At 50.4% G+C, this 21,944-nt stretch overlaps 1 protein-coding gene across 1 annotated transcript in view; it reads right to left on the reverse strand.

The window, feature by feature from the left end:
- Positions 1-4,123, reverse strand: part of PRMT8 (protein arginine methyltransferase 8) — a 48,849-nt gene extending 44,726 nt beyond the window's left edge. The window contains exon 1 of the mRNA XM_012783177.2: positions 3,938-4,123. Coding sequence (XP_012638631.1) covers positions 3,938-4,018 — 81 coding nt within the window. The 5' untranslated portion in view covers positions 4,019-4,123. The remainder of the gene's footprint in view (positions 1-3,937) is intronic.
- Positions 4,124-21,944: the final 17,821 nt, after the last annotated feature.

A 21,944-nucleotide genomic window follows, 5' to 3' on the forward strand; every position in this document is an offset into this window, starting at 1 on the left:
TGGCACATAGTAGGTGCTCAGTAAAAAGGAAGATAGCACAGCATAGGGGTTAAACATGCAGTTTCTGGAGCATTCAAATTCTCAGTCCATCTTTTCACCTTCTGTGCCTCAATTTCCTCATCTGAAAAATGGGGTTTGTTGTGATGATTACATAAGTGTAGTAAGTTTCACAAAAGTGTTAGCTCTGGTTCTTTGTGACAACTTGAATCCTTTTCTTCATCCACGCAAGGAAATAGTTGAGCTGAGCAGAGAATGGAGGCAAAATAATGACAATAGTTTCAGAAATCGCTTAATCATAACCACAGTTAAAAGTCCTAATTGCCTTCCTGGCTGCAATTGATTGACCGAACACCTCTGGGAATCACACTTTTGCTGATGAGGAGCTTCCCCAGTGCAAAGGGCTTGCCCTTCCTTCATTGCCTTCTGTTACTTCTTTAGCTCATTCTTCCTTTCCTTAGGGGCCCAGGCCCCTGGCGTTAGGTTGGAAGGTACAAGTTCTAGGAGAATGGAGGTTGTGGCTTTGCAAGACTTCCCTTACCCGGCCTGCCCAAAGACGAGGCTCTCTCTCCCCTTCCTCCACTCCTGCTGTAAGCACTCCTGGAATAATAGCACAAAGAAGTCTCAAGATGTTTCAGACAAGAACATGCCACTGTTGAAAACAATTCCCAGTCCCTAGCCGTGGACAGCTTGGTCTCCCAGTTTTCCTGCCTATTAAACACATGACAGCACATTGACTAATAGCTGGGAAATGAGGCCCCGAAGAGTCTATTTCAAAAGAATCTGCAGCAAGTTCATCAGAGAAGGGGGCTGGCAGAGTGGGGCTGGCACTGGGGCTCAGGGCCGAGGCACACGTTGGCAGGGATGCTTCTTGCGGCCGAGGGGGCAGGCCCAGTGCCGACTGTCAGAAATGCCGAGAAGTCAGAGCTGGGATCCAGGGGTCATGGAGCCTGCCCTTCTCTCCGGGTAGAGGCCTCCGGAAGCACATGGCCATCACTTCAGCTCCTGTCCGAGATCCTGTCTCCTGGGAGGGCCCTGGATTGAAGGCCACAGTCTTCCTCCCCCCGGCCCGCTCTTCGTGCGCAGCGGTCTCCGGGTGGGGTGCAGGCTGGGAGAATGGAAGTGTCCAGAATCGCTTCCTGCGGTGCTCTCCAGACCCCAACTCCTCCCCCTCCCTACTCAGCACTTCTTGTTTGTATTTACAGACTAATCGACCCAATCCATCCTCACTGTTTCCTCGACACTCCCTGACTGCTGTTAATCGGCAAGCTGGCGAGCTGCTGCCCGCCCGGGTGAGATCTTGTTAATGCCGGAGAAGACTGCCCATGGCCGGCTCGGCTCCTGCCTGGTGAGACTGCCCGTGGCCGGCTCGGCTCCCGCCTGGTGAGACGCACGGGCATCGCTGTGAGCCGTCTGGCAGGGAACAAGGTCCCCGGTGCTCAATAACGAGGAGAGAGCAGGACCTTCCTCTACAAAGAACTGTGTTGAGGGTCCGTCCACGTGCCCCCACCTTCGCTCGCACCAGGTGGCCTGTGGAGCGAGACCTCAGGGCACAGGAAGGTTATCTAGCTGCCCTATAGCAGCAGCAGGAAGGATGTAAGCTAGGTGTCCAGAAGCACTTCCCGATGAGAAGGTTGCTAAGGACTCTTCTAGGACAGGAATGTCATGTATGACTCACAGATCCTTTACTCTAAGTCCCCTGCTCAGTCTGCCCAGCTTATATAGTTCACACACAAGTTTGACTTTTACATCCATACACAAAATTGAGGGAACCTGGCCTAGTATTTATTTGGTGGTCCTTGGCATGCTCTCTCAAGTGGAAATCACACCCTTCTGGGTGCTGGGTCCTGGTGCTGAGCAGGTATCACCTGAGTGACTAGACTAGCAGCCTTGTCAACAAGCCTCTTTGCAAACCAGACAACGTGCCATGGCCTGGGTTGCAGGCTGGGGACACCAAGTCCTGAAGGAATTATAGAGATCAATGACAGCACAGGAGAACACATTCTAAATGCCGAAGGGGTGGCTCAGCAAGATCTTAGCAGCTCAAAGGGACGTACATTATCTGAGAAGCCGATCTGTGAGGGTCCCACAGCAGGAGGGGAACCTGAAGGCTAGGGAAGGCCGGCCTTGACTTGTAACCATGGTTGGGTGGTTCCTGATGGGATAGTTTCCATGCATGTCCAAGGAGAGGCATTTTGGGGTCCCTGGAACTGCTCTCTCTTCCTAGGAATCATCCTTGAAATGGGTACCCAGAGCCATCGGCTCATTAGAACTTGTCACATGGAGAACACACCCTTTAATTAGGGATAGGGTCTTGAGGAGGAGGAGCTCTCAGGGTCTCTTCTGCCTCCTAGAGCACCTTGCAGCCCAAGGACAGGACTCTGTGCACCATCCCTGGCCCCATCCCAATGGGGAGCTGGGGCAAGGAGGGTACAAGAGCTCACCTACCTTCCCCAAGATGGCATTTGGTCTCCCAAGAGCTGCAAGCTCAGCTGCCCAGGCCCTTCTGGGCCAGAACCCTTAGAAGGAAGCACAGGCACCAGGCCCAGTGGTTTTAGGCAGAGAGCAGTTCTCAGGCAGCCAAACCTTGAGCCTCCCTGGATTGAATGAGGCTGAATCTAGAAGGAATGAAGGGGCCTCTCGTCCACCCGCTACCTGCATGTGGGGCTACATAGGAACCAGCAGGAACAAATATGGCAACCTGATTCTTAAGGTTCCCAGAAAGAATAAAAGGAAACTTGTTTTAAAGGCTGTATATCATGATAATTAGCAATGAAGCCCCTGGAGTCAAACAGCGAAGAAGTTTCATTTCCAGCTCTGCTGTCTACCAGCACGTGGCCTTGTGCAAAGGAAACAGCATGAATCTGATTCTTAAGGGCCTGGACCATCTGTAAAATGGGGACAAACAATAATACCAACTTCACGAGGTTGACCTGAATAACAATAACATTGAGCCAATATTTTGTAACAACATCCAGCAGGTAGTAATCACTAAAAAAAAAAAAAAAAAAAAAAAAAAAAGCGGGTTGTTACTATTAAATACCCTTCATCAATGGCTCTGTCATCATTTCAACAGAGGAAGAGTTTATAGCAGCATCTGATTGGAAGGAAGAGCTGGGAGACTTGTTCTGAAAATGCATTTTCATAGCAAGCTCTTCCTTTTTCAGTATTTTCTTCACACTATAAGGGGATTGTGGAAATATTATCTTCTTATTTCCTGTTCCTCTTCGTTCTTATTAGGGTTAAGAGAAATGATACATATAATGTGCTTAGTGCTGTGCCTGGAACTTAGTAAGTACTCAGTAAGTGCTACCTGTTTGTTTGGGGTGGCTGGAGAGTGCTGGCGATTATTATGCCCCCATTGTAGCCAGCAAGCCTTTTGTTGTGTTCTGCAGCTAACAAAGTCTTCCCTGCTATGGTGCAAGACAGGCATTTAGACAAAAGACTTTCCAGAAATCAATCAGGGTATCAGACCTAGGCCGGCCTCCCATGGAAGCGTCCTGCAGATATGCCCCTGGAGGCGTTCTTTGGTCAAAAGAACGGACATCGGGACCTGCCGAAGGTCCTGGCAGCCTCAGCACTCTGGCCGCAGCATTTGAGCTCCTAGTGCAAGGACCAGCTCCATCTCGCCCACACTGGATGAGCTGGGTTTGTGGTCAGGGACAGACACAGGTGCTGGAATATAAAACAAACAAGCCCTAAGCACCCTGTTCTCTCTCTGGCTGTGGTGCACACAGACACGCATTTCCACCTGCTCACCTGCTCCAGGACCGGCCCCTCTGGAGGGGCCCACAGGTTGGAGAAAGGGTCAGGGACCTCGGGGGCACTGGGAGAATTCACATGATGGTGATAAGGAGTTGAACACACTACTCAACCTCTGAAACAAGAAGACAGCAGGGTCAACCTTGCCCCATGCGGCCACCCGCTCCGGACGCCCTACCTCATGGATCCCGAAGTGGGCGTAGGAGTCGAAGTAATAATCTCTCGAGGTCATCTCCTCCGGGTTCAGCAGCTTGGACATCTTGCCCCGCCCTGGGCAGCTGGGTTGAGTGGACACGTGGTGGACACACTGCGCAGGCTTGGGTGGGATGACTGGCGGAGGGGGGTGGGAGGGGGGGCTGCTCACCTGAGGGGAAGAGAAGGGGGCCGTGTTAGCAGAGGTCTTGTCCACAGAGATTTCGCTCCCTGAGCTCCACCCTGGCCAGAGCAGCAGCCCTCCCTGCAGGGCAGGTGAGGCCTTTAACTTTTGGCAGTCAGGTGCACCGCTGTGACTTGTGGAGAGGTGGCAGGCTCCGTGGAGCCAAGCAGACCTGCATTTCCCCAGTTCCAGCTCTTAATGGCTGGGTGGCCTGAGCCGATCTAGGCCTCTGTTTCCATAGCTGTTAAATGGGGTAGGTAACGTCTTCCTTGAAGGCAAACAGGAAGCACTCACTAAAGAGTAAGATGCACGGCGCAGTGTGGAGCCTGAGAGTCGAGATTCCAGAGCCAGTCTCCCAAGTCGTGAAGCCCAGCTCTGCCCCTTACTAGCCGTTCAGCCTTGGGCAAAGTTATTCACTCCTTGGTGCCTCAGTTTCCCCATCTCTAGAATGGGAATAAAGGCCAAGCATGGTGGCTCATGTCTGTAATCCCAGCACTTTGGGAGGCCAAAGCAGGAGGATCGCTGGAGTTGGAGGTTGGAACTATGAGTATACCATGGCACTCTAGCTAGGCAACAGACTGAGACTCTGTCACAAAAAAATAAATAAAAAATAAATAGGGACTAAAACAGTCCCTGTCTCCTAGAGTCATCCTGAGTTTTAGACAAGTTAGTATTTTTAAAATGCTTGGAAAAGGGCTAGGCACATAGTGTGTGTTAAGCTAAAAGAAGTCCCACCTATATCCGTAGGAAGGCTAAGCCCATAGGCTTCTCTTCACTCAACAGGTAGCATCAAGCTAAAATAGGACTTGGCCTCCAGGACACAGGTGTCTCAGGTTCTGGTGTCTGCCACCTGTTGTCCTGCCTGCCTGGTTTCTGACTCACAGTTTTACCCTGAACTTGAGCGCTGTGGATGCCCACACTGGCGGCGGCCTGCTCCGCACCACCGGCTACCGCTCTCGCGGGCGCTCCCGTGCCAACACTCGCCCAGCTCCACGCTCTGGGGCGGCTGGCCCTCACTGCCTGCCCCCGCTCCCCCACAGGCTGAGGGCCGGGGTGGGGGGAGGCGGGCCCAGAGAGCTGCGGCCGGGCGGAGCGGCACTGCAGGAGCACAGTGACGCCGCGAGTCTCCTTGGAGCGCAGAGACCCAGATGAGCGGGGCACAGAAAAGGCCTCAGAGCGGGGCGGAATTTTAAAAATCAAAGGAGTATTATCTAGTCATTGGTCCTCTGGGGCTGGAAATCAGGGTTCCTGGATCCCATCCCGACTCTTGTAAAATTAAAAATAGACACGGACAGGCAGACAGCAAAGTGATGGAGAGTGCCGCCAGGCCACGCGGCCGACGCCCGACCGGCTCTGCTGCCGGTTGGTGCGCGGCCTTGGGAAGTCACCGGCATGACGGTTTTCTCCTCTATAAAACACAGATCAAATTTTAATAAAACCCACCTGAAAGAGTTGTCAAGAAATTTGGATGAATTCATATATGGAAAAGCTTTAGGACAATGGCACATAGTAAGTACTTTATTATTATTAACATTACTGTTATGTAAATCATGGTGTTATTCTACATTTCAGTTTTCTCATCTGTGAACTGGGTCAGCTTAGAGTTACAACCCTCTTTCCAGTGGGGGAAACAGGGCTCCTAGGATGGAGCAAGATGAAGAACCCCAGAGATCCCAACCCTCCGTCATGATGTGGCATAGCCCCGAGACTGTGCTGTGTGCAGGGCTGGAGGGGAGTGCGGTGGGGGACTATGATGGTCCCATTCTCCCAGCGTATCTAGGCTACCGCCCCAGGGAAATAAGCAGACTTCCCAGTTTAGCAACATCAGATTTCAGGTCGGCAAGAGCCCGGGCGGGCTGGCGAGGGATGTCTCATTAGAATGCAGCAGGTGTGCCCACCCTCCGCTTGGGATGTTGGTCACGGTTTCTGGGAGGCTAAAAATAGATTGTGTCAATTGCACACTCCCATGCAGGCTGCAGAATCACCTCTAAAGCTGAGGGAGGCTCTCTGCAGGAAGCTGACCCCAATATTGACTCTATTTAAATATACTAAGGAGAAAGAAAAGTCTTACCTGGTCTAGGCATTATGCATGGTCAAGGTCACAAGGGTCTCCAGCACCCTTTAGCTGTCTTCTTCTCCAAGGTCCCTTTTCCATGGGGCTCCCTAAGACTCTCTCCCCAACAGCCAACTTACCAAGTGTCTGCCCTGTGCCATGCATTGCATGAGGCAAAGGGATGAATGGATTTGGATTTGGGGGTCATTCATGTCAATAGCCACAGGTCATGGGGACAAAGAGGTGACTGTGGCCCAGTCCCTGGCCCTAAAGACTGCCAGGCCAGCTCTGCCTCCTACAGACGGGGCTTGCACTCTGCCCATCGGCTGGCAGGTGTGCCCTCTCTCAGCAGGCTGGGAGTGGGTGGGAGGCAGCAGTGGCCGGTGATCCCTAACATTCAGTTACGTGGGGTGTTGCTTTTAATTTCTCAACTACTTGCTCAAAATCTATGCCAGCAAGGCACCATGCAGGCCGTGCAGAAGGAACAGAGACATGTGGGAACTGTGCCCTCCAAGGACTCTGCTTTCTAGACCCTATGACCCTCAACAGCTCCACTAGATGCTAGATTAATGTTTATTCCACAAGAGAAGTTCAAGCAAATTGTTCTGGGAGTTCAAAGGAGAGAGAATTCAATTCAAAGAACCAGGAAGCCCTGGAATAGCTGGCAGTGGGGTAAGGTGAGGGGTCTCGAATGGCTTTTGGTAGCTGGAGATGGCGAGGTGGATTCTACCAGGAAGGGATGGCTTGAGCAACAAGGGAAAGAGGCGGGGAAGCAGTGAGCGTGTTTGGGAGCAGCTTGGCTGGGGCAGTGGAAGATTCAGCTGCAAGGAAATTATGGCCAGGCTAGGAGGTTGTAATTAAATAGGAAAGACGGTGGGGAGCTATGAACGTGGTCCAGGAGGGCCAGGGAGGAGAAAGGAGTGCAGGGATGGGATGGGGGAGGCAAGGCATGAAATTCAGAGTGTGCTTTCAAAGTCCAGTCAAGAAACAATGACAGCCTCAACTCTGGGGTGCCAGAGAGGCTGCCTGCCAGAGAAATTGCAGAGACAAAATCTATAGACATTGGCAACTGATGAGACGTAGGGGAAGGGAGAAGAGCTGGAATCTCAGATGACTGCAACATCTCAAGCCTGGGTGACTAGGGAAATGGTGGTGACATTAACAGAAATAAGCAAGTCAGCAGGAAGTGCAGGTTGGGGTGGGGGAAATAATGAATTTCAATTTGGATCTGCAGAGTTTGAAATGTCATTGAGTCATATATGAAAAGATGTCTTGCAAACAGACATTACTGCAGTTCCAGCCAATAAATATCATAAACAAAAGTGAAAGGCAATGGAAAAACCATGAAGTCCAATCTAATGTATACAGCGGACAGAGTCTAACAGCCTTACCACGGGAGAGCTCTTGCAAGCGGTGAGAGAAAGAGCACTCCCAGGGTAACACTGGGCAAAGGGTCTTATTTATAGTCTATTTGCATGAGAACAAATACAAATGGCAAATTAACATGCAGCAAAAATGTTTAACCTCACTAGAAATTGGGTAAATTCAAATTGAAACAAAAAGCCTTATAATTATTAAATACCAGATAAGCTCTCCTCTTCCCCAAATTACCAAATCTCTGCATTTGTAAAAACTGCAGAGAAATAGGTACTTTCATGCACTTCTAATGGGAATGTAAACAGGTCAAGACTTTTGGAAAGGCAGTTTGGTAAAACACACTGGTGTTAAAGAGTACATTTCCTTTAACCCGGCAATTAGTTTTTTGGAATTTACCATAAGGAGAGAATTGTGGATAATCATAAATATGTAGCTGTAAGAATTTTGTGACAACACTGTTCATAATGACATATATATGTGTGTGTGTGTGTGTGTGTGTTAACTTAGATGTTCCATAAAACAAAACTGATTAAAGAAGCTATGGTATATCCACACAATAGAAAACTACGCAGCCGTTTTAAATGTAGAAAGAGTGTTTAATACCATGAAGACACGATCGTGATAAATGGGTGGCTGGGGAAGACAAGTGGGAGGAGAATAGACAGTGGGATCGCATTTTTAAAATGAAAACCTGTTCATGGCTCTGTGTGAAGAGGGAGGCCCAGGGAAGGCACCAGAATGGCCAGAGGTGGTTGCAGGGGTTGGGGTTGTGAAGAATTCATTCTTTTCTTTCTTGTGCTTGTTCATATTTTTGAAAAGTCATGCCATTAACATGTACTGCTTTTGTAAATAACAAGTGTAATCTGGTGCTCTTGTTTGGAAGCCATCGAGGAGGCAGGGCGGCTGCGGGGGCCCAGGTGGGGAGAGCCCAGGGGAGGAGGGAGAGGGGAGTGAGGCTGGGCATGGCAGAGAAGCCAGAGCCACCGTCCTCTGAGGACCTTGGCGGCACCAGGGAACCAGGGAGGGACGCTTGGGGACAGGGAGACAAACATCAGAGGGATTTGTCTTCATTCCCCAGTTCTGTGTCTGCCCCTTCTTGGAGGACGTGTGACCCAAGCACAGGCTCCGGAACAGGGCCGGCCTCTGTGTAGTGTGGCCAGGGCCCTCTGAGCCTCAGCGATCCAGGAGGACACTAGGCTGGGGAAGCTGTGCAGAGTCACCTCTAGGACTGAAGAAGGCTTTGTGCTTCAAGCTAACCTCAGTATTGACTCTCTTAAAATATATTAAGGAGAGAAGAGTCCTAGCTGGCCCAGGCATCGTGCACAGTCAAGATCGGTCCCTTTTCCATGGGGCTCCCTAAGACTCTCTCCCCAACAGCCAACTTACCAAGTGTCTGCCCTGTGCCGTGCATTGCATGAGGCAGAGGGATGAATGGATTTGGGGGCCATTCATGTCAATAGCCACAGGTCATGGGGACAAAGAGGTGACTGTGGCCCAGTCCCTGGCCCTGAAGACTGCCAGCTCCTCCTGCAGATGGGGCTTGCACTCTGCCCATCGGCTGGCAGGTGTGTCCTCTCCCAGGAGGCTGAGAATGGGTGGGAGGCAGCAGTGGCCGGCGATCCCTAAACATTCAGTTACGTGGGGTGTTGCTTTTTTTTTTTTTTTTTTTTTTTTTTGAGACAGAGTCTCGCTTTGTTGCCCAGGCTAGAGTGAGTGCCGTGGCGTCAGCCTAGCTCACAGCAACCTCAAACTCCTGGGCTCGAGTGATCCTTCTGCCTCAGCCTCCCGGGTAGCTGAGACTACAGGCATGCGCCACCATGCCCGGCTAATTTTTTATATATATATCAGTTGACCAATTAATTTCTTTCTATTTATAGTAGAGACGGGGTCTCGCTCTTGCTCAGGCTGGTTTCGAACTCCTGACCTTGAGCAATCCGCCCGCCTCGGCCTCCCAAGAGCTAGGATTACAGGCGTGAGCCACCGCGCCCGGCCAGGGTGTTGCTTTTAATTTCTCAACTACCTACTCAACATCTATGCCAGCAAGGCACCATGCAGGCCGTGCAGAAGAAACAGAGATATGTAGAAACTCTAAAGGTTCCCATATAGGCGAACAGGAACTCTTACAGAAATCCCATGTGTCTCCGAGAGCTATAAAAGACGGCTCAGCCACAGCTGAGAGGGGCTCTGAACACTTGGCCTTTGCTTCATGGCCCCACCGACGGCCCTGGAGGGACTTGAGAACATCGGGGATGGGTCTCGGGGGAAGAGCGGTCACCTCTGTAAAGTCAGAAGGCGACTCCTCGCTAGGCCACACTGGGCGACCAGAGGCTCTGTGTGGGGCAGCGTTCAATCGCCAGTCTTGCATATATTGGCTGGAAGTCAGCAGAGGACTGGGACTCACCCGGCATGGATAGCCAGCCCGACCCCAACTCCAGCACCTTGGTCTCCCCACGGCTGCAGGGTGGCAGTTCCAGTTTGCTCCCTGTGCCTGAGCCCCTTTCTATGGGACATTTCAGTCCCTGCAAGCACTACCCCTATGTGGGATCGTGCCCACATCACCCTGGAGCTCTAGCCCTGCCTGCTCTGCTCTGGGGTCCAGTTCCGGTCTCGTTTCTGCACCGCAGCCCCGAGCCGTGTCCTGTGGGGGTGTCTGGGGCCCCAAGACAGAGTGCGGGCTGTGGCTTGCTGGGGCCTCCCAATGCTGTCTGCTTCCCTGGTCTGCTGAGAATCTCGGTCCACTGTCAAGACCTGTGGTTTGTCTTTCACTCTTAGTGCCCTCTGCCGATCCGGACACTTCCAACACCGTGGCCTGACTCCAGGCTGGCCTTCCCTAGGGCATCTCCAGCACAGCTTTCCTCCCCAGTAATTCATGATGCTCCAGCCTGTCCACTCTGCTGGGGTGAGCAGGCCACGGCCCCGCGGGCACTGCGATGGCGGGCGGCAGAAGCAGCAGAGCGGAGGCCAGGAGGGAGTGTGGCTTCCCGGGGCTGGGAGAGCACGTGCCCCCCCCACCTCCACCTGAGAACGAGGGTAGCTGGCCAAGGCCGATGGCGACGAGACCTAGCATCGAGCCCTCTGTGCCCCAGGCCATCAAATACCATCTCATAAAATCCTCATAACAACTCGATGAGGTGCTGAAATTCACAGATGAGGAAACTAAAACTCAAGGAAGTTCAGTCACTTGCCAGAGCCCAGAGCTAGCTATTGACACAGCCAGGATGTCAACCAGCATCACTATCTGTTTGACACCAAATAATATTGATGCTGTGCTGGCTCAGTTCAGACCAACGAGCCTCCCTGAGCCACTGCCAGGAGCCAGGCCCTGTGCTCAGAACGGGCGACAAAGGAAGCCCAGCCTTCAGGGCAGAAAGAGGTCGACGGCAGTGACTGGACAGAGGGGAGTGCGTCAGTGGAGGCAGGCACAGGCTGCAGATGGAGAAACTGAGGACAGCAGAAGAAAGGAATTTGTCTCACATCACACAAGTAAGGGAAAAGTGGATCTAGAACCGGAGCCTCCAAGGAAACAGCAGCGGTGGTGGGGAGAGGAGGAAGAGGCTTTGAGGAAGGACAGAGAAGGTGCCAGCCGCAGGAAGGGGGAGGCCAGCCGCAGGGGAGGGAGAAGTGGTGCTTTCTGCACCAGGCAGCCGAAGCTAACCCAGGCCCTTTGGGCTATAAATGGCTCCTGCTGGCACCAGCCCAAGCTTTAAAACCATTTTCCTGAGAACAAGAGGCTCCACTAGAGGAGCCAAATCCTGCGCTGTTCTCCAAATGTCAAGAGAGCTTTTTCTAACCTGAGTCGTCTGTCCTCAGCAGCTGCCTGCCTGGCCTGGAGGCCCAGGGAGGGAAGAGAGAGGACTGCAGGGGGAGGGACCGCCGCAGGGGAGGGGTGGCTTCCAGCCCAGGCCTCACCGTGTCCTCCCCGCCCCCCCCCCGCCTTCACCTCCGTCCCACCGTACCCAGCTTGATGCTCGCCCTCCGCCCAGGGCCACCCTTAGACCCTCACCCCACCTTTCTCCGTCCTGTCTGTGATCTGAACCATGGCCCAGACGCCGATAACCACACAGTGTCAGCTCCTCCAGCACCACCTGTCTGCCTTAGACAGGCCCCGAGTATTACATGGAGCGTGTTCCACTGCGCGACGTCAGGTGGCGACAGGGCAAGCGAGGCCCTGCTGGGCATCGGCCTCTCCTGTCTCCTAAGATCACGCTGTGCCTGCACAGCTTTCACGGCTGCCTTCGGCCGAAGACGGCCCTGGGCGCACCCATGCGTCTCCTCACCTGGGCGAGCCGCGAAGCCAGCCTCTGCAGAGGGAAGTCCTGCGCTGGGGCAGGTGGCCCGGCTCATGGCTTCCCAGCCTGGGCCAGAGGCCCAGAGTCGGGCACAGGGAAGGAGGAGGGAGACGCTGCTGGTCTCGCAGGGCTGGGCCGGCTTCTTGCGCACAGCCCCGGGCTCCCTGGCCCGCTCTGCCTCCTGCCTCCGTGGTCGGCCTCATGCCCCTCATGAGAGCTGGCTTCTTGGCACAGATGCCGTCTGGATTTGCCTTTTCTAGCCCCAAACGCGGGGCATGAGGCCAGCCACTGATGCCGGTCACAGAGTGTCTGTGGTCCCCATCGGAACCCCCGTTTCATAGCATCTCCGACTGTCGCTCTGGGAACAAGGCAGAGCCCAGCCTCACCTACAGTGCTGCTGCCTGGGAGGCTGTGCTTCCCGGACACCTTCCCTGGGTCCTGCCACCCACCACGGTCAGTCCACTTTCCCCCGTCTTCCGTGTGCTGCACAGGGGCTGCTGCTGGGGAGGCCTACCTGGCCCTCAGCTGAGCCGGGGCTCACGGCGGGGTCCAGGGCAGTGGTTCTCAAAGTGCGGCCCCCAGACCACCAGCCTCAGCATCACCTGGGGGCTTGTAAGAAATGCATATTCCCAGGCCTGCCAGAGGCCACTGAACCAGAGACCCGGGGGTGGAGCCCAGCAGGGGATTCTGATACACCATAAATTTTGAAAGCCACTGGCCTAAATAGCACTTTTTCACATTGTCTTCCACAGCATTGGCACTCCCAGAAGAAAGTTCCACGGTCAATTACGTTCTGGCAGATAAGCTAAAGAGATTTCTTAATTGCAATACTTTAAGCCTTTAATACACTAAAGTAAATTGGGACTCTCTGAAACAGAATTAGGGTGTCTAATGCTACCAAATTTAGGGCTGTGGCACCCTTTTTCCTGGGAGATCTATAAACATCTCTAGAAATTAATGTTCTGAGGGAAACAATCTGGGCTCTGATTTTTTATAGAACAGTGTTTCTGTTTTGTGATCTGTGTCAGCATCGTGGGTGGGTCTCAGGCCCTCCTCAGGCCAACGGAACGGGGAGGGGACGAGACCCGACCTGCAAGCTCAGCGAGTGCCAGCTCCTGGGGACCCTGGCCGTGACAGCGCTGACGCTGGCTGCGCCTTCTGACCCGGAGCCGCGACGCGGCCCTCAGGTCCGGCCCGGCGCTGCCGAGAGTCCAGAGCCAGGCCAGGGGCGCCTGGCTGAGGCACCTCAGCTCTGACTGGGAAGGAGCTGGGCACGGGGTGGGCGTCGTGCCCTCGGGCGGGCCCCTGACTCCAGCCACTACCAGGTCCCCGTGTGGCTGGACTAGGGCAGCCCTTGGCAGCCGCGTCTCTCCGCGCAGCAGCGCCCGCTCCAGATGAAGACGGCACGGCACCCACACAGACTCCTCTGTCTCCCGGATCAGTCACTGCCGGGAAGGAATCTATTGGATTTGTTGGGCCTGACCTATTTTTTAAATAAACTAGGGCTGTTTTCTACTATTAGTCACTTGTCTCCCAAGCCTCCACATATTAAATTCTCTTCTTATATCCTCAGATATTTTGGCTACAAGAGATGTTAGGTTAATTGGATGCTTGGCTCCTAGCTCTTCTTCTTTAATGGGCTTAAAAGCAGACTTCCCTGTGAGTTGCCCTCCTCTTCCTCCCTCTTCCCTCCTGGAGGCAAGGGAGCCTCTTTTCCTCTTCTGCCTCGAAGCAATGACTGAGCTCTGGCCTCCCTCTCTGTGCTCCTTTATGGGCAGATGCGCAGAAAGCGTCCGCACACACCCTCAGCTCGCCTGCGGTAGACTACACTCCAGCGCCAGACTCTGCTCACATCATCCCTGTGGGATCTGAGCGAAGTCCGTGACTCTCTTTACCCCAGGCCGGGGTCACCAGCAGAGGAGCCTCCCTGGCACCCCCTTCATGCGGACAGAGCACCTGTAGGCTCTGACCTTGCTTCTTTCCTCCCCATTCACACCACTGGGAAAAGGCATTGAGCTTTCCCTACCCTGGTTTCCTCTTCTACAAATGGCAATAACCGGTGCCCCGCCTCTTCTGAGGGGCACCTGTGATGCTGAGGGACAGTGAGTGTGTAAACATTCACAGGAGAGCCTACAGTGCGACCGGGAGCACAGGACGTCCAGCACTTGCCATCTGACTGCGCCAGGGTGCTGTCTGCGGGCGCTGCCTGGCCTGCGCTGGCACTGCGCACGGTGGCTTGGGCTGCCCGAGACTTCGGTTCTGCTCACGGCTTGACCCCCGTCCTCCACCCTGCACATAGTCCACTCTCTAGGCTTTGCTTCTGCCCCTCCTCCTCTCAGCTTTCTGCGTGTGACAGGATTAATATCTTCAGGAGGGTGGCCATCACCAGAAATCAGTCACTCTCTCCAGCGGCTGACACTGGGTCTCTTCTGCTCCTATTTTGACCTTCTGTGACATATGCTGGCCCAAAACTACTGGTTATATTCTGTTTTGTGTTGTTGGCACATTGTCTCATGCATTTTTTTTTTTTGAGACAGAGTCTCACTTTGTCACCCGGCTACAGTGTTGTGGCATCAGTGTAGCTCACAGCAACCTCAAACTCCTGGGCTCAAGCAATCCTCCTGCCTCAGCCTCCCAAGTATCTGGGACTACAGGCATGCGCCACCATGCCCGGCTAATTTTTTCTATTTTTAGTTGAGACAGAGTCTCGCTCTTCTTCAGGCTGGTCTCGAAGTCCTAAGCTCAAGTGATTCTCCAGCCTCAGCCTCCCAGAGTATTAGGTGTTATACAGACGGTCTCGAAACTGCAGGTGTTACTTCTACAACAAGAAGTAAACTCTTTCAGACTAGTAATCAGATCATATGTGTCTTTGTTTCCCCCCAGCACTTGGTATAAAGCTGAGTGCTCAGTAAAGATGTGCTGGTTATGGTGTCCTTACTCTTTAACTTGGTCAACATCATAAATATATCATGAAAGTAGAGTGGGGAGGCTCCTTCCCACCATGCCACTGGAGAACGTTCACCCCCTTGAGAGGGTAGAGAGGTGGCAAGAAGAAAGACAAAACTGAGAAGAGGAAGCAACAGAATCTCAATAACACTCAGCTGCCTCTGGAGGGGCCAGTGGCACTCCAAACGTCTCTACCAAGAAATGTCTTATCTCCTGGGGGATAAGGAGATTTCGAAGAGAAGAAAATCTCTTGCAATTATAGAACACATTTACTAAGCACCATAATTCCATCCATGTAGTCTACAAGTGGCTTCAAGTACAGATTCAAGTGTATTTGTTAGACATTTTCCAACAATCTCTTTATACCCAAGTAGTACAAGTCCTCTCTGAAGGCAATGATGCCACGGCTCAGAGAAGCTGGCTGACTGATTCGGCCCATACAGCATAACGGTAAGGAGCCAGGAGCTGACCTTTCATAGAGCCTCAGCCCAGTATCTAGCCATTAAGCTGATGACTGGAGAAAAACAAGCTATAAGGTTGTGTTATAAGACAGAAAGAAAATCACAAGCTGCTGACCAAGGCCACAGCCACACCAACTTCATCTAGAGTCTCACTTGGTTTCCATGGACTCCTCTAGATAATTTCCACCCAGTTATAGGAAACCCACTTACCCCAAATAAATGTATTTCCACTCACATTCTTAGCAGAAGTCACTGACTTCTTTAATCAGGATTCCAGTGCAAATACTCACTGAAAACATCAGCATTTCGGCTAGAAAGGGAATAACAGCAAAGTTTGCTCCAACGGTGGCCTCATATTAGCCAACACAGATTCCAAGAATCTGGATTTTTGAAGCACTCCCAGGCAACTCCAACAATCAGTTAAAAAGCCAGACAAAATATAAGAAATAATAGTTTTTGAAACATTGAACATCAGGCAATAAAAAACCATGATCCCTGAGAGATGAACAAGGCGAGCCCTGTGATTGTCCCAGATTGCTGCCTGGAGAGAGGACCAGCTGCCACACAGAGAGTAGGAACCCAGGGAGACCCAGTCACCTCTCTCAGGGGAGGAGCTGGGGGTGGGAACCTGGGGAGAGCAAGGCAGCAGAAGTTAGCGCGTCAGAGCCCTGGGGATTAGAACACGACACAGAGAGGGGCCTTTGGAGATCTTCAGAGAGCTCCCCTTACGTTTTCAGCTAAGAGTGATCAAGCCATGAATGTGAAAAAGCTACTCAAAGCCAAGAAAAAACTACTAAAAGGACAGCGGGACCGACCTGTGGTGCTCACAGGGCCGGGAACAGCTCTTGTCCCCACAGGCCATCATGGAAAATTCCATAATTTGTGGGTACTCAGAAGAGGTGCTTTGTTATTGTTGTATATTTATAAATATATTTTCCCTCAATAGTGGAAAATTATCCGTAGACCAAAGATAGCTCTGATACCATCAAACAGAGCTTAAAAGCAAGATCTAAAAGGATTAAACTGTTCGAGTAATTTAAATACATCCCAGAACAAAGCTTAGAAATACAAAATACCTAAAAATACCTAGCAACCGACAAGGTAAAATTCACAATGTCTGGCATCCAGTCAAAAATTACTAGGCTTGCAAATAAGCAGGCAAATACTACCTCTAAGGCAGAGAAAAAACAGTCACTCAAAACTGAACCCAGAAATGGCACAGATGATGAAATTAGTAGACCAGGACATTAAAATGGTTATTATAACGGTATTTCATTTATCCAGGAAGCTAGAGGAAATACTGAGCATATTAAGCAGAGACACAGAAGATATAAAAATGACCCAAATTGAACTTACAGAGATAAAAACCATATGAGATTTTTAAAAATACACTGAATGAAATTAACAGCAGATTAGACATTATAGAAGGAAAGGCTAGTGAACTCAACACAAGACAATAAAGACTATCCAAAATAAAACCCAGAAGGAAAAAAATACTGACCAAAAGTTAAACAGAATACCAGTGAGCCCTAGTCTGCATGTAATTGTAGTATGCAAAGGAAGAGGAGACAGAAAAATCTTTAAGAAACATTGAAATGATGGCTGAAATCTTCCAAATTGATGAGAATCATAAACCCACACAGTCAAACCCCAACAAACCCTGAGCACAAGAAACATGAGGGGGAAAAAGGGATAGCACAGAGGTACATGATGATCCAATTGCTTTAAACCACTGATAAATAGAAAATCTTAAAAGTGGCAGGAGGTGGGGGGATGGGGAAGACATTTTACATACAAAGGAACTAAGGTAAGAATGACAGTCAAATTCCTCTAAGAAACTACACAAGTCAGAAGACAAGGTAACAACATCTTTAGAGAACCAAAAGGAAAAAGGAAAAATTGTTAACTTAAATTCTATACCCAGTGAAAATATCTTTCAAAAATAAAGACAAAGTAAAGACTTTTTGAGACAAGATGTACAAAAACTGAAAGATTTCATCATTCATCACTACAGAAAGAAAATGATACCAGATAAAAATCTGGTTCTACACCAAGAATGAAATGCTCTGCAAATGGTAACTACGTCATAAATATAAAAGACTTTTTTCTTATTATTTAAATCTCTTTAGAAGATCATTAACTATTTAAATTTTAGAAACATCTTGTGGGATTTATAACATATGTAGGAATAAAATGTATGACAGCAGTAGCACAAAGGCCAGAAGGAGAGGAGTGGAAACATACTGTTGTAAGATTCTTATACAGTAGTCCCCCTTTATCCATGGTTTTGCCTTCCATGGTTTCAGTTACCTAAGAGGTCAACTATGGTCTGAAAATATTATATGGAAAAATCCAGAAATAAACAATTCATAAGCTTTAAATTGCACACTGAGTAGTAAGATTGTCTTAGTAGTAAGATGAAATCTTGCATCATCCCACTTTCCATCCTACCCAGGAAATGAATCTTCCCTCTGTCTAGTGTGTCCGTGCTATATATGCTACCTGCCCATTAGTCACTGAGTAGCTGTCTTGGTTATCATATAAAAAATATATAGTATATATAGGGTTCAGTACTATTCTTGGTTTTAGGCATCCACTGGAGGGCTTGAAATGTATCTGTTGGAGACAAGGGGGGACTACTCTGCGTGAGGTGCTATAGTGTCACTTGATGGTAGACTATGCTATAAGTTCAAAATATATACTATAAACCCTAAAGTGGCTACTTTATAAAAGCACAAAAAGTTATAGATGGCCCCTAAAAGACAGAAAAATAAGGGAAAAAAAGAAGACATAAGTAATATAGAAACAAATAACAAGATTTTAAGTTTGTACCCAGCTGCATTAATAGTTACATTAAATGTAAATGGACTAAATGTCCAATTAAAATGCAAACCGAGACCTTGACAACCCTTTGCTTGGTCTCGTTTCTTTCTCTCGCCCATCTCTTTCAGGCACAGTCCCCCTCGCCCCCGCGAGTAACAGAAGGTCCCGCGGGTCGGGACAAGTGGCGCCCAACGTGGGGCCCGAGGTACGGACCTTTGTCGGGTGACGCCGTGGAGTGCTCTTCGGCCGAAGGAAACCCTACAGAGACCCTCGTTCTGCCGCTCACAGAGTCGACGGTCTGGTGAGTAAATTTTTACATTGTCACCCCATCGAGATGGGCCATTCATTGTCTAAAGAGGCCGTTTTTATCAAGAATCTTAAGGCCTCACTCAGAGAGAGAGAAATTAGAGTTAAAAAAAAAGACTTAGTAAAGTTTTTTGTGTTCATTGATCGTGCTTGTCCTTGGTTTATTATTGGTGGACCTGAGATTCACCCACACAAATGGCAAAAAGTAGGTAAAGATTTAAGAAAAAAGACTTAGTAAAGTTTTTTGTGTTCGTTGATCGTGCTTGTCCTTGGTTTATTATTGGTGGACCTGAGATTCACCCACACAAATGGCAAAAAGTAGGTAGAGATTTAAACGATTTACTTCTAAATCAGGGCCCAGATGCCGTCCCCGTATCTGTTTTTTCGTACTGGGGACTAATCAGAGATATTGTTGAAGGAGCAGATTCAGACCCCAATAAAAAGCAGCTGCTCTCAGTAGCAGAATTCTGCCTCCGACCCGTGTCGTGGTCCGCTTCGAGAACGTCTTTAAAGACGGCTGAAGGGCCAGCTTCTCCTAATAATTTCAAGAGACCAACATGTCCTTCCCCTTGCCCCTCAGTTTGTATTAATATGCCCCCTCAGGACCCATCGGCTGAGCTCCAGACATCTAGGGACGAGCCCCCGATTAGTAGGTCAGACACCAAGACCCTCTATCCTCCCTTACCCGAGGGTACAGCCCCTCATGCATTTAATTACCCGGTGTTCAAAAAACAACCCCTCCGAGAGTCCCTCGACCCCGCAGAAGAGGCAACCCTCAGAGAGGAAGCGGCCCAATATCACAATCCCGAATGGCCTCCTCCTTACGCGCCCCAAATTTGCGCACCTTCGTTAATGCCTCCCCTTACAATGCCCTTGCTTTTGCGTGCCAAAGAAGACTTAAGTCAAAGGGTTACGCAATTAAAGGATGTCTTACAACTTCAAAAAGAGTTTGCCCAGCTTTCCAAAGACTTGTCCTCCCCACCCCCTTTTCACCCACGGGACTCTTTTGGCAGGGCAAGCCTCTTTTTTGGGTTCACCTATCAGCTTCCTCCCCTAAAGTCCTTCCCACCTACCCTTACTTAGTAGCTAAGATTATTCGCTTGGGGTGAGAAAACTCCCTTAAGCTCTTTGGAAAGGATCCAGATATCATAATACTCCCTTATAATGCTTCTCAAATTCGGTGGCTAATACAAAATGATGATGATTGGGCGGTTAACTGTACATCTTTCCAGGGCAAACTAGATAATCATTACCCCCCCTGATAAACTAATTCAGTTCCTCTATCAGACACCTGTAATTTTTCCCAAAAAAAAAAAAAAACCAAGAGTCTCCCCCATTCCAGGAGCCGTCTTAGTCTTTACCGACGGCTCCTCCTCAGGCACCGCGGCCTATAGCATTAATGGCCAGGTCCGCAGTTTTCCCACCAGATTCTCCTCTGCTCAACTCGTTGAGTTAGCAGCCTTAGTCGCAGTCTTCAAATACGTAGATCAGTCACCATTTAACTTGTATACTGATAGTTCTTATGTTGCTCATGCTGTCGCCACTTTGGAAACTGTGCCTCATATTTGGCCCTCCAACAATACCACTCAAATGTTCCAGCAACTACAAGGACTCATTCACTCCCGTTCTGCGCCCTTTTTTATAGGCCATATTCGCGCCCACAGTGGCCTTCCTGGGCCTCTAGTAGCTAGAAATAATCTTGTTGATCAGGCGACTCGCGTTGCAGGCGCTGTTCACAATATCACTGTTGATCCTGTCTGCGCTGCACGCCAGGCTCATGATTTACACCATCTCAATGCCCATACCCTCAGGCTTAAATTCTCCATTACTAGAGAACAGGCCAGAGAAATCGTCCGCCAATGCAGGGCTTGTTTTACCCTTCTCCCTGAGCCACACCTAGGAGTCAGCCCTCGCGGCCTGATCCCTGGGGAGCTCTGGCAGATGGATGTCACTCATTACCCCCCTTTCAGAAAGCTTAAATATGTACATGTCTCTATAGATACTTGCAGTGGATTTATCTTTGCTTCCCTACAAACAGGCGAGGCCACCCGCCACGTTATCAGCCATGTTATAGCCTGTCTCACCTCCCTCCCTCAGCCTAAAGTTATCAAGACTGACAATGGCCCGGGATATGTCAGCTCCAATTTCAAAAGTTTTTGTGCTCAGCTAGGCATTAAGCATGTTACAGGCATTCCTTACAACCCTCAGGGCCAAGGTATTGTAGAGAGAGCTCATCAGACGTTAAAAAATATGCTCTCCAAACTACAATCGGGAGGAGGAATTTTGTACCCTTTGACAGGTAATTCCAAAACCCTGCTTAATCATGCCCTGTTCATTTTAAACTTTCTCACCTTTGACACTGCCGGTAAAACGGCCGCCGACCGCCTTTGGCACCCATCTACCACCGATACTTATGCACAGGCCTTATGGAAGGAGCCGCTTACAGGCAAATGGCTGGGGCCTGACCCTGTCCTCATATGGGGAAAAGGACATGCCTGCATCTACGATACCCAGGCAGGAAACGCCAGATGGCTACCAGAGAGAGCGATTAAGTTATATAACCCACCCAGGGAATCCCCTGAGAAGAATTCTTAATTCTTTTCTCTTCCAGAAATACAATGACTCCCCGAGAAAAGACGCTGACCCTCCTGTGCCTGGTTCTGGCCACAGTCAAGAACACCGCCATAGCCAACATCCACCAGGTCTACAACTATACATGGCAAATAATTAATGAGGCAGGAGACGTTGCCAATTCCTCCTCACACCTCTCCGCCACTACACCATGGGGTCCACTAGAAGTCGACCTATGCGTGTTGGCCCTTGGAGCCCATGACTGTTGGGGCACGCCCTCACATTTTGCACCACAGGTAAAACCCATTAACACGGGAGAACCAGACACCAGTTCTCGGCCAGGCTGTAGCTCTGGGGTTCGAAGAACCTATCTGACCATGGCCCCTATATATGTTTGCCCTGGGGCTCATCGAGACCGCTCTCTTGCTGAAGCGTGTGGCTATGCCCCTGACTTCTTTTGTGCCTCCTGGGGCTGTGAGACTACGGGCGATACCTACTGGAGCCCCTCCTCCTCCTGGGACTATATAACAGTCAAAAGAAAATCCCCTTCCCCATACCACCTCAACAGCGGTCCGGTCCCCTTTGAGAAAGAGTGTAGCAACCAATGGTGCAACCCCCTGTTGATTTCATTCACCGAAGCTGGAAAAAAGGCTTCTTGGGACCAGTCCAGGGGATTTGAATGGGGGTTCAGACTTTACATATCTGGGAGAGATATTGGTCTCACATTTAAAATCAAGTTAATTAAAAGCCTCCCCGAGGTCCTACAGTCGCATTAGGCCCTAATAACAACCTACACCCACCACGGCCTCGCCGTCCCTCCAGGGGCCTACCCTCCTCCCCAACTGTGTCCCCTCCTCTGCTCAGCACCTCCCTATACCAACCTACCCTGCCCGAGGGCCCCCCTTCCTCGGCAGAACTAATTCTCTCCTTAGTCAACGCCTCTGTCAGGACCATCCGAGAGGCCAATAATTCAGAATATCAGG

The sequence above is a fragment of the Microcebus murinus genome, chromosome 10 (genome assembly GCF_040939455.1).
Source record: "Microcebus murinus isolate Inina chromosome 10, M.murinus_Inina_mat1.0, whole genome shotgun sequence".
NCBI classification, from domain to species: Eukaryota; Metazoa; Chordata; class Mammalia; order Primates; family Cheirogaleidae; genus Microcebus; species Microcebus murinus.